This window comes from Pseudogymnoascus destructans (assembly GCF_001641265.1).
Source record: "Pseudogymnoascus destructans isolate 20631-21 unplaced genomic scaffold scaffold_26, whole genome shotgun sequence".
NCBI classification, from domain to species: domain Eukaryota; kingdom Fungi; phylum Ascomycota; class Leotiomycetes; order Thelebolales; family Thelebolaceae; genus Pseudogymnoascus; species Pseudogymnoascus destructans.
This window is the reverse complement of record NW_020167545.1, coordinates 353,315-368,685: the sequence shown is the minus strand read 5'-3', so window position 1 is coordinate 368,685 and position 15,371 is coordinate 353,315. Positions and strand designations below refer to the sequence as shown.

Genomic DNA, 15,371 nt, shown 5'->3' with positions numbered 1-15,371 from the left:
TTTGTTGCAACTTGTCTGAACCACTTCACTACATCATACACCTGATTGCTGCGTTGTGGAATAGTCTAAGCTACAACCCTTTGGCTCTGTTTTCTAAGACAGTGTGTTGTCTTAGTAAATTCATCCCTTCCTTGGGTGGCTAGATTCTCACATCTGGTGCACCCACCATTACAGCGTACCGAAGCCAACTCGGGCCTCCATTTTCCAAAGGCTTTCACGATTGCGAATAGTTCCTTGTCGTGGATCTCCCAGTTGATCTCACGTGACTGTAGAAGCTTACTGGGTACCATCGCTTGTCAGGGTGTTCTTGAGACAGGACACCAGCTACCACTCCATCAGAGGAGTCGGTCTCCAGCTTCGTAGGCAATTCGGGGTTGAAGTGGTGAAGTGCCTGTACCGCTAAAAGTTGTTGTCGCAATTCCTCGAAAGCAGCCTCGCATTCCTCTGTCCATCGGAACGGCTCCGAGGGACTAGTGATGGTGGTGAGGGGCTTTGCTATTTTGCCAAAATTGCGAATGAATTGTCTATAGAAGCACAGAATCCCAGGTAGGACTTCACACCCGTAACAGTGGTCGGTCGGATCCAGTTACGAAGGGGTTCGATTGTGTCGGGGTCCGCTTCGACACTGGAGGTAGTGAGAACATAACCCAAGTATTTTGTCCTGGTGACGTTGAACTCACATTTGTTCAAATCGGCTTGGAGTCCAGCTTCTAAGAGACGCTGTAGGACCTTATGCACATGCTCTATGTGTTCCGTAGGGTCCTCTGAATAGATTAGGATGTCGTCTAAGTATGCGCTACAGAAGTCGTCTAAGTATTGCATCAGGACGTCATTCATATACCGCTGATAGGTTGCGGGACCGTTCGTCAGTCCAAATGGCAGCACTTTGCACTTATAGGATCCATAGCGAGTCCGAAAGGTTCTGTACTCGTCTGAGTCGGGGTGCATCTGTATACGATGGAAGGCTTGTCTGATATCTAGCTTCGTGAAGATTTTTGCTTTCGACACCCGTCCTAGTAGTTCATCGATACGCGGGATGGGGTAGGGATCGTTCCGGGTGAGGCCATTTAACTTCCGGTAATCGATGCAAAATCTTAATTTGCCATCCGCTTTCTTTACGAATAGGATAGGGGACGCAAAGGGGCTGTTGCTGTTGACGATGAAGCCTTTCTCTAGGTTCTCTAACAGGTATTGCTTGGTCACCTTAAGCTCTTCGGTGCCCTGTCGATATAACAGCGAGAAAGCGTTTGGTAAAGGGGCCTCGAGCTGTATCTTGTGGTCGTATATGCGGTGGGGGGGGATTCGATCTGATTCCAACTTCAAAAAGACATCAGTGTACTTCCGGTGCCTATGCGGAAGCTTCTGCTGGATGAGGCGGAGCATTTCTTCGTCCTCTACCAACTCCTTTTCATGAATGATCTGATTGATTTCGTAGATGCTAGTCTGAAAAAACTCGGAGTCGTTTCGCATCATCTCGTGGTGGAAAGCATTTGCACTGATTTCGCATATATGCATGGGTGTAAACCTATGATGTACTAGGGTTTTTGAAAGGGTGGGTGCACCAGATGTGAGAATCTAGCCACCCAAGGAAGGGATGATTTTACTAAGACAACACACTATCTTAGGAAACAGAGCCAAAGGGTTGTAGCTTAGACTATTCCACAACGCAGCAATCAGGTGTGTGATGTAGTGAAGTGGTTCAGACAAGTTGCAACAAATGTTGAGTCTGGGAACTCAGGGGTAAGTCAGAGGTTAACACCTCACTGACTTTTCAGAAACAAGGAGTAACAAGATCAATGCTTGGAAGCTTGTAAAAGACGTGGAAGTATGTGATAGTCGATTTACTGTATTGCCTGCTTGCCCTTTCTTAAGGAAAGGGCAATCCTATTTATGCCAAAGGAGTGTAGTTCTCTCATTTTCCATGACTTTCCATGACTAACCAGGCTTGGTAAATGTATTAGAAATCAAGTGCGACCCACAACTAGCTTGCTAATCATGTAGTGAACATAAGAGAATCCCATAGAACCATCTCTTGGGTTCCTAGCCTATAGGAAGTGAAAAGGAGGTCCAAGGTCAGAGTACCTATAGATAAATTATGTCATAACTTAACCAATCTTGTGGGTAACTAAGGAGCGATGACGTGTAATGAATCATAGAGGGTTGTAGAAACTTCTAGAGCTATCGTTCATGTTCCTAGGCCTCTAGTTGGTAGAGATATGCCATGTGGTAGTATTGGCCCACCCCCTTAAGGAGGAGATTTTCTTAATAACTTGTTCAATGAGTGTCCAAATGATATGCTGTGATGTATGTAGCATAAACAGATGTAGTAGAAGAGTTTGCAGCAATCGTTGAGTAGTATTGCTTCTGTTGTTGATGTGATAAGCCAAGATATGTATGGTGACTTGTAGGTTTGAGGAGGAGATTTCTAAGTTTGCTCTTGAGTTTGATAGCAAACTGAGTGCAACGAATGTCAGTATGACAGTTTTCTGCGGTGGGGGAGAAACCTCCTGGTTTCATAGTGGGTTCGATGGCGTATCGGTGATCTCTTCGTAGTCAGAATTTATCACTTTCATTTCCATCGAGCGTCCGCCTGCGCGGCGTCTGTCTTCGCGGTGGATTGCGAAATCCCGGCGATTCGCATCTGACTGGTATGCAGGATGTTTAATGGACGTTTCGCGTGAGTGGTAGGGCAAGGTGATCTCCTTGCTCCAGCTAGGAGTCGGCGGGTACTCCTTTGGCCATACTAACTGGCTCTTTGCAGAGTCGAGTAGTATTCGGAAACGGCTGAACAGCTTCTTCCCAATTATCACATCTTGTGCTCCGAGGTCCAGGAGTACAAAGGGGCAGTTATATATCCAGCGTCCTTCGACTGTTAAGTGTAACCGAATATACTCCGATACGTGGCCTTGGATTTTGCGCTGAAATTCACGTATGGGTACAGAGTAGGGTAGTTTCCGTATAGGGCTCTGAAGCGCTTTCGACAGTCGTATTGCGAAAGGCTTGTTAATGACGAGGTAGCCGTTTGCTCCTGTGTCTGCTAGGGACTTTGTTTGCACCCCGAGTCCATTCATACTCAGGGTCGTGTCGACTAAGAACTGGGTGCCTCCCAGGAGTTCTCGTAAGTCTAGTCCTCTCAGGTCACATTTGGGTAGACCTAGGAAGGAGCCTTCTCCTAGGCCTCGTCATTTTCCTCGAGGGACGCATCAGATTGAAGTTCCACGGCTTCTTCCCATTGTTCTTCTGGCTCGGGGTCGTTACGGTCCATTTCCTTGATAGTAGCATTAAGGGGGCATTTGTCCTGGAAATGGCTGAGCTTGCCACACTTGAAACAGTTCCCTGAGGGTGCAGGGACTGCGGTTCTCACACGTTCCGGTATGGCTGGCTTGGGGAGGAACGCGGTTCAGGTGAATAGAGTGGGTGTGGCTCGAGTCAGCTTCGACGCCGATGCCTTTGCCGTATCTGTGGTACGTGTGGACATCCTTGCGAGAGTGGGTAGTGGGTTCAATTCGTTGTTCCGGCGCCGTTCCTGATCAAAGGCGGTAATTTCTCGTACCATGGTCTGGTATTCTCGATTCCATTGGTTTTTGATGATCGCGACGCGGCTGCGGAATTGGGGAGTCAACTTGTTCCACATGTACTGAAACCATTCCGACTCGGAGACTTGTCCTGTGATAGCTGCACTTTGGAAACGAGCCTTGAACTCTGGGAAGGTTTCGCTAGCATGCCCTTTCTCTCCCATTTGCAGGTCGTTGAAGAGGTTCCTGGCCTGTTCCGTCTCGTTGCCTGTGAGGTAGTATGAACCTAGTAGATCCATCATCTCCTCAGCACTGCGGAACCCATGCGTAGCGGACAGGTATTGGGGCTCTAGGTAGGTCTTCGCCAGGCCGGTCGTAGTTCCCCATATAAATGCTCTTCTCGAGACGTCGGTAAGGTAGTGGTCCTCATTGACTATGAGTCGGTCCCGAATCGAAGCGCTCCATTGTAGGAAGGTATGTTCTACCCCATCGCTGAGAGGAAGGATTTTCTCAGAGATGGTTGATTTCTTATAGCGATTCGGAGGGTCCTCGGTGTGCATTCGTGACGACCCTGGAATCGATGGAGAACGAGTGTTCTGAAGAGGTGGCAATTGAACTGTCTCGGGGGTGTTTCGTGTGCGAGGCGTTCGTTGCTCCATAGCTTCGACTGTGGGTATGGGGGCGCCCACCGGCGGTGTGTGTCACGGTTCACCAAGGCATAGGGCTCCAGTTGGGTATTATGAATTAAACTCAATCTAGAGAAGAAAGGAAAGAGAAGAGGAGCACTCGAGCAGTGGCTCGATCTATATACAGCTATGTTGTTGTGGAGTGAATTCTCTTTAGCGAGACCAGTTCTGAGAATTCACTCCACAACTGAAAACTTTGCTCCAACCCCGGAAAGCTCCCCACACCCCTGAACCCCCACTCGAGCTGCAAGGTGCACTTGATATCGTAACAGTGTGGACGGGATTCTGGTCTGGGATGCCGACAGGATAACTAGTAGATCCTTGACCTCCTGTATCTGTGCCTGTGCTTCGAGGTGGGCCATTCGACTCGGGATGTCTTCGGATGGCACAGCGGTCATAGCTGCAGCGGTGGATTGTCTGGTAGTCATTCTGGGCAGTTGACCATCATTGTCTTGGGGTATGTTTGATGTCGGCTTTTTCGACATACTGCCTCGGGTGTGTATCGGTACCGATACGAAAGAGCTTGACTTCCGGTAGCTCGTAGCTATCAACGCTCTTGTCCACAATTTCCTCTATGCTATGAGGGGGTTCTTAAGGATCTCGTATCCTATTTGTCGCCAACGCGTCAGCGACTTTACCAGCTTGTTCTGAAGAATCAAACCCTGATCCACTGGCTGTCCGTGAGATCTCTGGAATCACGGCTATTTGAAGTCGTCAGGTCTCTCCTCCAAAACGTCACTGAGTCGCAGTCGATGGTGTAACGGTAGTTCTCCTGAGTCGTTCCGGTGTGGGATATTATTTAAGTACGGCCGTCCCCGGCAGGCGTGATCTTTTTTGTATAATGTAAGGACACAGGGCACCCAGCTCACAGTAATAGCATATGAGAGTGCAAGTCGGAGGCTAAACGGATGCTATCCTATAGGTCTACTACGAAGGATACAAAAAAGATGATGGGGGAACCCCGTGAGTCGATTGTCTCAAGTACCCGAAACCCATCCGACTCAGTTAGCCCACCCAAATGATCACACGTGACCCCGCAGCTACCCAGAGTCTACTCCCTAGAATGAGAGATGAGAAGGCATCCTTACAGAGAGCTGTTATTGGACCTTGTAATCTTAACGCTAAATGAAGCATATAATATGTTGAGCTCCATCATACTGGCATATCGAGGCTAAGCTGCTTAAACTCAATATTTGCAGCTTCACATTGCTTTTTTAAGGCATCCTTCCATTGTCGTCGGTTGTGAAACACATATATATGACGCCGAAGTTTGCTAAGAACAGCTACTGACTCATTTTCTGGTAGTGATGGAACTCGGGCAGCTCCATACTCACCTCAATATCTGGGCCTCGGGGACCGCAGACATCTCGCCTCCACCACTCCACTATTCCACCAACCCGATAGCACGATCTTGATCCTCGCGGAACTCATATACCACCTCATCCACGTGCTCATCTACCGCCCTTTCCTGCCCATTGACCTCGCTGAGCTGGCGGGGACGGGACAACACCAGAGCTGGCAGATCGAAGCCACCAACCTCTGCTTTCTCCACGCCAACGCCATCGCCGAGCTCGTCGAACTCGGCCGCCAAGCCGGCTCCACCGAATGGCCCGCCTTCGTAGGCTACTGCGTCTGCAGCGCCGGCACGGTCCACGTCACGGCTCGCACTACAAGACCTCGCACTCCGACGAAGTCTTCTCCTCCTCCCCCGACCTGCTCTCGCGCTCCATGCACCAGCTCTCCGAACTGCGGTACACCTGGGCCCTCGTCCAGCACCAGCGCGACACGCTGCAGGCGCTGTACGCGCGGCATGCGTAGCTGCTGAAGAACCCCGCTGCGTCGCCGATGAGGTATTCGCCGGTCTTTCATCTGGAGGATTTCTTTGATCGGTATGCGGCACCTGGGGCGTCGTTTGATGGCGCGCATGCCTCGTTGGCGGAGGTGTCGTTGAGGCATCCGGCGGCGGATGAGGAGTATCGCGCGCATAATTTGCATGCGATGCCCGCGGCGTCGTCGCATTTCCCGGATGGGATAGCGGCGTATCCAACTACTGCGACGACGGCGACGGGGAAGAGGAAGAAAGACGCGGGGGAGGGGAATGAGCTTCCTACGCGCCTCCACGACTCCTCCACAAACGGCAACAACCCGACTTCAGCAACAACAGATACCTTACCACACCTCGATTTCTTCAACTCCTCTTCCTTCCCTATCACCAGCAACGGGGCACATCCGCCCCGCGACACTCGAGGACGTCCATGTCCCTCGGCGCCGGCAACGGTTACCCCGAGCATCTGAGGAATGGTAACGGCAACGGCAATGGCAATGCCGCGCAGTTCAGCGGGGTGGAGGGCTCTACCCCCTCTCCACCGCACCCCCCGGCACCGATCTCTACGCGGAAACGCCCTCACCGGGGAGTGGATGCGGTGTAGCGGGCGCGCTTGGGAATGGGGGAGGACGGGGGGTGGGAGGACAGGGGGATGGGTAGAAGGATCCGTTTTTGACGCTGCTGGAGCAGTTGGCTGAGAATGAGTATAGTGGGGGCGGGCCGAGCGAGTTGAATTTCTTTCTTGGGGGGGTGGAGGGGGGGGCATGGGGTAGTGTGGTTGAGGAATCTACTTGAGCGAGAGGGAAGGGATGGAGATGAGAGGAAAGGAAAGCAGGATTTTCAATCGATCGACAAACCAAACTTGGCCTTGCCACCGGCATTACCGGTAGTCTCGTTCTTGGACCGGGGAACGCACCAGGCACGCGGGAGCGGAGCGGAGCGGGGATCTTCCTCATCCTCCTGATCTACCGTTACGAGATGAGCGCAGGGCTGAGACGCGCGGGGATGCGATTGCGAGCCGATACGAAGCTACACAATGCGGAGAAACCTTATTTACTGGAAAGAGCAAGGAGGACCTGATCCCGCCAAATCGAGAGGCGACGTGGCGTCTAACTGTGTGTGTAGCTCGGTGTGTGCTCGCCTGCGGGGTGTGGTGCGGTGTTCATGTTCATATCTTTGGTTGTGTGGTTCGGGGGAGTGTGTAGGCGAGAGTTCGGGCGATGGGATATGAGCCGGAGAGGGAAGGGGGGGGTGGGATGGGGTGTTGATAAAAATACCCCATCCCACCCCTATTGATGGGCAGGGGTACGATGGGATTGTCAATATGGTGGGAGGGGGGGTGGTGTTTCAACCGTTTATTTTCGGGTTCTGGGGGTATTTTTTTTCTGGGGCAGGGGGGGGAGGGGGGGGTGTATATACGATATGACATACTGGGTGGTTCTGGGGGTATTTTTTTTCTGGGGCAGGGGGGGGGAGGGGGGGATATACGATATGACATACTGGGTGGTTGGGGGGGGAGTATCTAATTCCGAACTGATATTAACGCGAATGAATCAGGTGTATAAGGGTACACTACCTGTTATACAAATCCTCTCTATTCTCTGTTTCCGTGAGCTGATGTGACCTACGGACTAATGTCATTATCTGAGCTGAGGTGGGGGTAGAAATGGGATTGGAAATGGGATTAGAAATGGAAATGGGAGTGGGAATGTACAAAGAAGGACACATCCCCCTCCCCTCCCCCTCCCCCAGACAAGAATGCGTTTACCCAGCGCCACTCCTCCTTTACCCAACCTGACACCCATCCAATCCTCCTTTTACCCAGCGCCTCACCAGTATTTCCAGTATTTCCAGCATTTACCCACCCGCAGCAGATGCGGTACTACAGTGGTGAGCTATTTAGCCAGCCAGCCACGAGGTTTGGTAGGCAGATAGATGGACAGAGAGAGATGCTGGTTTACCCCACAAACGGTCCGGTAGTTAGTGCATTTTACCCCGCTACTTTAGACAGGACATTTCCCCGAGGGGGCGGTGCAACTGCAGTGCCATATATGTGACGTTGAGATGGGGGAGGCAGCTTGAGAAAGGAGGGATATGAAGAAACCAAGACAGAACGCACGAAGTGAGGGATTGGTAGAGATTATGGAGGGGGTAGGTGTAGTCAGGAACGCGCGTTTCATTTCGGATTGGATTTGTTATTGCCATATTTTCCTATGTGGTGACCTTGTTTGCCTTTTTTTGGGGCCGGGGGGGATCAGTGTGCGGCGAACCACCTCCGAATACGATTCGGCGATTCGGTGATTCATTCATATTTTTGAGGTATTCGCCGAATCATGACTCGAACCTAAGGCTTAAATAGAGTGTATAGAATATTGAAAACTATGGGAAATATTTAACTATGCCTAACCTATATCTTCTTCGTCGACAATTATCCCCCAATCCCGTAGACATAGTAAATATCTAATTGTTGAAGGCAATAGTCTTTTCCTTTTCTTTGTGACAATGTCAGTGTTGCCCGAGTACTACTCGTTGCGAGTAGTACTCGAGGAATTACTCGAGTAGTACTCGACTCGAAGAAATCTGAACTACTCGAGTACTACTCGAGTAGTTGAGACAGCCAAGAGAGCGGGGTAAGGACGTAGACAGAATTATAGCATAGGCAAAGTGAAGCTTTCAATGACTTGAATATTATTGTGATACTTACCATCGTCAAGATGAGCGAGTCTTCGCTATCACCGCCGCCCCTAGACGACCCGAGCAAATATAAGAATGCCTCTCAAGATCCACTCTTGCCCCTACCACTTGTACGCATGCCTGTACGGCCTCAAGACCAACTGTTACCAGATTCTGACTCAATCCTCTTTGCAAAGGGTCTATACTCTCGTACTATTCTTGATAATGCGCCTTTAAGAATATCATTTAAGTGCTTGCAGCCACATTGCACATATACACCGTCACAACCTACAAAGATGCAGACAACGAGTAATCTTTGGAAGCATTTAAAGACACAACATCCAGCAATACATGCACAATATAAGAAAAAGCATGTTCAAGATGGAGATACACAGCCTTCTTCTTCAACTACAGCTACATTCTTCCAGCCTCGCAAAGTACCAAATTCGTCAAAATTTAGAGAGCTTCTACTCTCATTTATTGTGTCTAATAACCTACCATTGCGTACATCTGAGAGTCTATCCTTCCGGCAGCTTGTTAGCCATTTAAATCCAACAACACTTGTAATTGGACGGACGACAATTGCAAGAGACTTGCAACGGATATTTTGCATTCATAAAGCAAGGTTACAACTTGAATTACAGCAGCATACTGCACAAGGTGGACGGATATCTTTAACACCTGATACTTGGTCTGCACGCAACTATTCTGAATACGCTGCAGTAACAGCACATTGGATCTCTGATAAGTGGCAGTTACGATGTACAGTCTTAGATGTTATTGAGCTTCAAGAGCCAATCCATTCTGGTGAATATCTTGCAGGGCAGTTAATAGCTGTTACAGACGACTATGGTATTACTCCTGCAGTTTTTACTATCACTCGTGATAATGCTTCTGCAAACACTACCATGCTCTCAGAATATGAGAACTTAGCATGCAAGAACGAAACTACATTACAGCAACCATGGGCATATACAACAAAAGAAGGCGATGTCAGATGTATTGGGCACATTATAAACCTTGCTGTTCAAGCTGCTTTAAGATCGTTAAAGGCAGTACCAGCAGATAAGCCAAACGCATACCGCCGCCTGTCGGATCTTGGAGAGGTTCGACAGGCTGTGGCAGGGGAAGTGGCTGTCGCCCTTGACGCCGCCGGCGGCGAGGTAGAGCGATGTGTTACCCAGGATCCTCACGATGTCGAAGAGCAGGCCCGTGCCGCCTTGTGATGTCTTGCCGCTGCCGGCGTGGTATTGGAGGTTACTCCTGTCTTGCCGCGAGGCGGATCCGAGGTTGGAATTATCATCTGGCGAGCGAAGTCTGCGGCGGCGTCTGTTCTGGTCATGTTACCTAATGGACCGATTCGCGTCTGCGGGTCGAAGCGGCCATCGATGATCCCCGACAGCGCATTAATCCTCCGTCTACCCTCATGGTCACCAAAACGCGCCCGTAGAAGGCGAATTCTTTTCGAGAGCCACGGCCATTCCGATTCCAGATCCTAGTAACACACACACATTAGCAACCACCACCACGCCAAGACATCCGGACCGACTCACCTAAAAGCATATACGCCTTCTTCTCGCTCCCCAAGGCGATAAAGGATAGCGACAGCAGCAGCAGCGCCTGCAGCGTCTCGATGCTCGGCTCGTTGATGTTGACTTCCGCGCGCGCTTCACTCACCATCCTAACATCGAAACACAGAACACCCTTCCCAGCCAGCCCTCACTCACCCAACCCCGCCCTCACAGCAAGCAAACCCACGACAACAGAACCACTCCTCCCCGCACACCAACATACCCACACATCAACAACACCACACAACAAGCCATCCACCAAAGCAGGGCGGCAAAAGAAAAACCATACTATCCCTCTGCACGCTCTCCACCCCCGTGAACGCCTCGCTCCCCTGCCACAGTCCCGCAGCGCCAGGCGCGCTTTCCCCGGCGCAGAAACCAACTGTGTAAATCGTCCCCACGGACACAATGCCTTCCTGTCCCGGGCCATGCACGATTATCACGGTCCTCGTGTCGCCGCCTCCCGCCTTCTCCCCGTTGGCGATCCCATTTGCGCTGGCGGGAGGCACTGGTGTCGGTAGAAATATAGAGAAATTTAGGAGATTTATGAGGATGATAGGGAGAATATAGAGGATGATAACGATGAGTTTTCGACTTTATATGGTTAGAGTTATCACGTGATATGGGGTACGTATTCCTGCCGGTATTGGAGAAGGGACTGTGGAGACGAAAGTGGAGATGAGGTTAGCAGAACACGTGAGAACAGAAAGGGGAGTGGGGGTTCGGTGGGGGTTCGGTGGGGTTCGGTGGGGTGGGGTGGGGGTTCGGTGGGGATCTGGGAGACTCTGGATAATTGTACAGTCACGTGATTATATATTTGTGGAGCAGGAGGCGAATAGGATACATAGAACTATCACATGCATATCACCGAATCCCGAAACATCAATGGGATTCGTCACGATTATGCATTTTGAGATGATTAAGACGTGAACTCCTGCGAGGAGATTTCAGGATAAATGCAAGTTTCACGTGATTGCGCGTTGCCTATGGGTCTGCCGCCTATCCCCATCTCCTTCTCAACTGCTTCTCCAACTCAACTCGCCGAATCTCCCAAAAGTCATTTCGCCTCCATCTCCATGAATCTCCAACTTCTCCTCACCCCATCTTCATCCCCCGCGCGTCCCCAGGTCCAACCCCTCTGGTTCATCATGTCATGATGCTTTCAGCCTCTGCCGCGACGACCACTGACGTCGTATCTCCAAAGTACAGGTTATGTGGAAGTTTCCACAGCCGCAAATGCACCCCGTGCCACTCCGTTCCGACACCGACACAGTACAAAAGCAGGTTCGGCTGACTAAGCGGTTTGCCGACCCAATGGGTTGTCGCGTTGCACATCCACGCCGAGCCAAGGGAGGTTTTGGGTCTACCATGATGTCATACCACGGAGTTCTCACTTTTTCTGATATCCCCCACTCGACTCGAATCCGCCCCATCCGCCATCCATTTAAAAAGAAAATCTGTCTCGTTCCACTCTCCCATGACTTCTTATCCCCCCTCTTAGACCTCACATTCTCCTTCCTAAATAATTTTTATTCAATTTTATTGTAACGAAACAAACTTGTCGAAACCCCACCATCATGGGACTCCTCGACAAAGTGAAGGGCTATAAGGCGTCGGGCAATGGACTCGACACGTCCGGGAGCCCTTCCTCAGATCTCGGTATCAAAGAGCAGGAGGGCGGAATCGCCAATATCAATTTCGATCAAAACACAGACGATACCGAGACCATCATGAACAACCCGAACCTCGACGATGGGAAGGTACCACGCGTAACCTTCAGGACCGCGGTGATGGCTGTCATTGCTGCCATGGGTGGTTTCATCTTCGGTTACGATACAGGACAAATCTCTGGATTCCTGGAGATGCAAGTCTTCTTGGAACGCTTTGGAGAGACGAACGCAGACGGGAAGCTCTTTTTCTCGAATGTACGATCGGGTCTCATTGTCGCCCTTCTCAGTATCGGGACTGCCATTGGAGCCTTGCTTGCTGCACCGCTCGCGGATAGAATTGGACGCCGAGGCTCGATTCCTTGGTGGTGTCTTATCTTCGCCGTTGGCGTTACTATCCAGATTGCTGTTGGCGATGGACAATGGGTTGGTGTAGCGATGGGCAGATGGGTCGCTGGTCTTGGTGTCGGTTCCCTCTCCGTTCTCGTCCCACTATACATGTCGGAGTCGACTCCAAAGCAGGTTCGTGGAGCCGTCGTGTGTTCCTACCAATTGTTCATCACCATCGGAATCTTCACATCCAACTGTATAAATTTCGGCACCGAATCGCGCACGGATACCGGCTCCTACAGAATTCCAATGGCCATTGGCTACCTCTGGGCACTCATCCTCTGCATCGGCATGCTCATGCTTCCCGAGTCGCCCCGTTATGATATCCGCAAGGGTTTCAACACGCGCGCTTTCAACACGATGCAGAAGTTCTACGGCGTTCCCGTCAACCATCGCGCCATCGCCGTCGAGACTGCCGAGATCAACGCCAACATCCGCGCATCTCAAGGATCGCACGCCTGGTACGAGGTGTTTACTGGTCCACGTATGGGCTACCGTACCATGCTCGCCATGGCCCTACAGATGTTCCAGCAACTGACCGGTGCCAACTACTTCTTCTACTACGGCACCACGATCTTCGCTGGTGTCGGACTTCAGAACTCTTTTGTCACGGCCATGATCCTGGGTGGCGTCAACGTTGGCGCTACATTCTTCGGTCTCTACTTCGTTGAGCACTTCGGACGCCGCAAGTGTCTTATCACCGGTGGCTTGTGGATGTTCATGTGCTTCATGATTTTCGCCTCCATCGGACACTTCAAGTTCCAGCCAGCAATTGAGGGCAGCAACGACGCCAAGACCTATGGTACCGTCCTCATCGTCTTCGCGTGTCTGTTCATCTGCGGTTTCGCGTCGACCTGGGGACCCATGATCTGGGCCGTCAACTCCGAGATGTTCCCATACCGTTACCGTGCGAACGCGATGGCCCTCGCCACCGCCTCCAACTGGATCTGGAACTTCCTCCTCGGTTTCTTCTCTCCTTTCATCACTGGCGCCATCGACTTCAGCTACGGCTACGTGTTTGCCGGATGCAACCTGGTCGGTGTCGCCATCGTGTACTTCTTCCTCGTCGAGTCGGCGACTCGCACCATCGAGGAGGTCGACACCATGTACCTCATCCACGTGCCGCCGCTCAAGTCGAGCAAGTGGACGAGCGAGATGATCGAGCGCGAGCTCGCCGGAAGCGATAACATGCACCTGGCGCGCGGCGGACGCAAGGTCGAGAAGCGCAACCGCGACGAGGAGGCGAATGCGCAGCAGGTCGAGGGCGTCCTGTGGGAGAAGCTTGGTGGCGACGATTCGCTGCCCCAACATCCTCTGCCAGCTAATGAGCTGCCGGCGCATCTTCAGCAATAGATGCGATACGTGTCACGCGATAAATGGGCGTATACAAAGGAAGAATAGACATAAAGACTCCATGAGATAGATGTTGTATTACTACGATGTATCAATGCGACATATAAGCGGCGACTGGTGCGACGGGTGGCCACCTCTTGCTCCAACGACCGCGCCACATGTACTCATGGTTTGTAGCATCATTGTTGTAACTTTTACTAGGATTGGGCTGCATAGTTTTGTTTGATATCCTGGGCTGGAGTTTTTTTGGGTACAGGACATTTTAGCTTTTTTTCTACCTTTTAGATAATCGTCGTGACCAAACTTTTCGCTTCGCTCAATACGCGGCTCGTCACAATTGCGACTGTAAGTACCTCTACATAGTAATTTGTATGTAAAGGTACATAACGTACATGTATACCTTACCGGCGGAGGCCGTTTTTTTTTGACCCTGCTAGCAGAGTCCAATAGGATGCTGAGTAAATCTTGTATGGGGCATATGTGGGCCGAGTGATAGAGCCTGCACAATTCCAGGACTAGTTGCCCCACACAACCTCTCCACAATGAGCTATTCCAGCACTATTATTGGTATCTTAGATAAGCTCATATATACCAAATGGTATATATGAGCGAATCAAATTACAGTATACTTGGGGATATAATAACAAAATAGATCTGACATTGTAACACAATAGTTTCGTCATAGTCAGAAGCGTGTATGAGCATATGTTAGGGCTATAATACAGGGTTATAATATCATTACAATATAGAGTTTACAGTGGAAGCAGTTTCGGGAGGTTCTAGGAGAGAATCGGATCCATTTTCTCTATTTACTGTATTCTAATATACACTGTCGGAAGTAATTCCAGACGTAACCGTTTGATCCTCCACTAATGGCCATATACCAAACAACAATAGTACTCTGCTGCTGTTTGCTTTATCCTGACCCTGAAGGGGTTTGGCAAGCGCTCAAAGGGCTGTTAGAGGAAAGATGGGTATCAATATCCGTGGTATCCCCACTGACTTTTCCTTCGGTATGGACAACCGGAGGGTCCAACGGAAGAATCAGTTCTGGTAGAGCAAGCTCTTGTACATGTTCAGAGCTGGCTGCAGGGTCACCAATGGTTGCAGCAGCAACCTCCTCTACCAACGCTGTAATAGGAGTTGCTGTAGCAGCTTCGCCCCTTACAAACCGACGGAGTGCAGCACTCCGATCCTTGTCGGTAGCAGTGCAGTACACTGGGGCAGAAAACGGCCCGTCATCCTCTTCGTTGCGATTGAGTAGAGCATTGTACTTGATGTGGGGTGACACCTTCATGCCAGTCCTAGTTTGTCCAGAACGGTGGGCAATAACGAGTCGCAGGCCTCGTTCAGTGATGGCGGAGTCAAGAGACTCTTGAATCTCTTGACCCGTATATAGATGATCTGGATCCATGCTTAGGAGAACAAGGAAGTCAAGTTCGTCTTGATCATAAAGGGCTTTATCCTCTGGCGACAACTTTACCCAGGCCTTCCTGAAGTCCGAAATGTATTCGTCTGGTGTAATACCCTCCCCCTCGTCGCTGTTGTCAGAGACCGCATTACTGTGGTTGGAATCGTTATCAGTGTCGTATTTCGCAGGAGAATAGGTTGGATCAGCAGATTCAAGTTGATGAGATAGGTCGTCAACTTCATCATCGGTATTCTCAAGCTCTTGTAGGACACGCTTCCGC

The 15,371-nt window shown here is 50.6% G+C and overlaps 5 protein-coding genes across 5 annotated transcripts; 2 read left to right on the top strand and 3 right to left on the bottom strand.

Moving 5' to 3' along the window:
- Nucleotides 1-4,377: 4,377 nt before the first annotated feature.
- On the bottom strand, nucleotides 4,378-5,152 carry VC83_08483 (uncharacterized protein; the record flags this gene model as incomplete). The annotated part of the gene is made up of 1 exon (XM_024472032.1): nucleotides 4,378-5,152. The coding sequence occupies exon 1, from the start codon at nucleotides 4,684-4,686 to the stop codon at nucleotides 4,378-4,380; it is 309 nt and encodes a 102-aa protein (XP_024320424.1). The 5' UTR covers nucleotides 4,687-5,152.
- Nucleotides 5,153-5,264: 112 nt separating this feature from the next.
- Nucleotides 5,265-6,019, top strand: VC83_08482 (uncharacterized protein; the record flags this gene model as incomplete). Its single annotated transcript, XM_024472031.1, has 3 exons — nucleotides 5,265-5,310; nucleotides 5,485-5,819; nucleotides 5,876-6,019. 3 exons carry the CDS (start codon nucleotides 5,265-5,267, stop codon nucleotides 6,017-6,019), a joined length of 525 nt encoding a protein of 174 aa, XP_024320425.1.
- Nucleotides 6,020-6,066: 47 nt separating this feature from the next.
- Nucleotides 6,067-7,281, bottom strand: VC83_08481 (uncharacterized protein; the record flags this gene model as incomplete). The annotated part of the gene is made up of 1 exon (XM_024472030.1): nucleotides 6,067-7,281. Exon 1 carries the CDS (start codon nucleotides 6,790-6,792, stop codon nucleotides 6,067-6,069), a length of 726 nt encoding a protein of 241 aa, XP_024320422.1. The 5' UTR covers nucleotides 6,793-7,281.
- Nucleotides 7,282-9,710: 2,429 nt separating this feature from the next.
- On the bottom strand, nucleotides 9,711-10,379 carry VC83_08480 (uncharacterized protein; the record flags this gene model as incomplete). The annotated part of the gene is made up of 4 exons (XM_024472029.1): nucleotides 9,711-9,734; nucleotides 9,782-10,002; nucleotides 10,047-10,194; nucleotides 10,245-10,379. 4 exons carry the CDS (start codon nucleotides 10,377-10,379, stop codon nucleotides 9,711-9,713), a joined length of 528 nt encoding a protein of 175 aa, XP_024320423.1.
- A 784-nt stretch (nucleotides 10,380-11,163) lies between these two features.
- Nucleotides 11,164-14,221, top strand: HXT1 (hexose transporter hxt1). Its single transcript, XM_024472028.1, has one exon. The coding sequence runs from the start codon at nucleotides 11,848-11,850 to the stop codon at nucleotides 13,678-13,680; it is 1,833 nt and encodes a 610-aa protein (XP_024320472.1). The 5' UTR covers nucleotides 11,164-11,847; the 3' UTR covers nucleotides 13,681-14,221.
- The last annotated feature ends 1,150 nt before the right edge of the window (nucleotides 14,222-15,371 follow it).

Bases quoted from the DNA above. Each gene is read 5' to 3' on its own strand.
- HXT1 (XM_024472028.1), top strand. From the start codon at position 11,848: ATGGGACTCCTCGACAAAGTGAAGGGCTATAAGGCGTCGGGCAATGGA.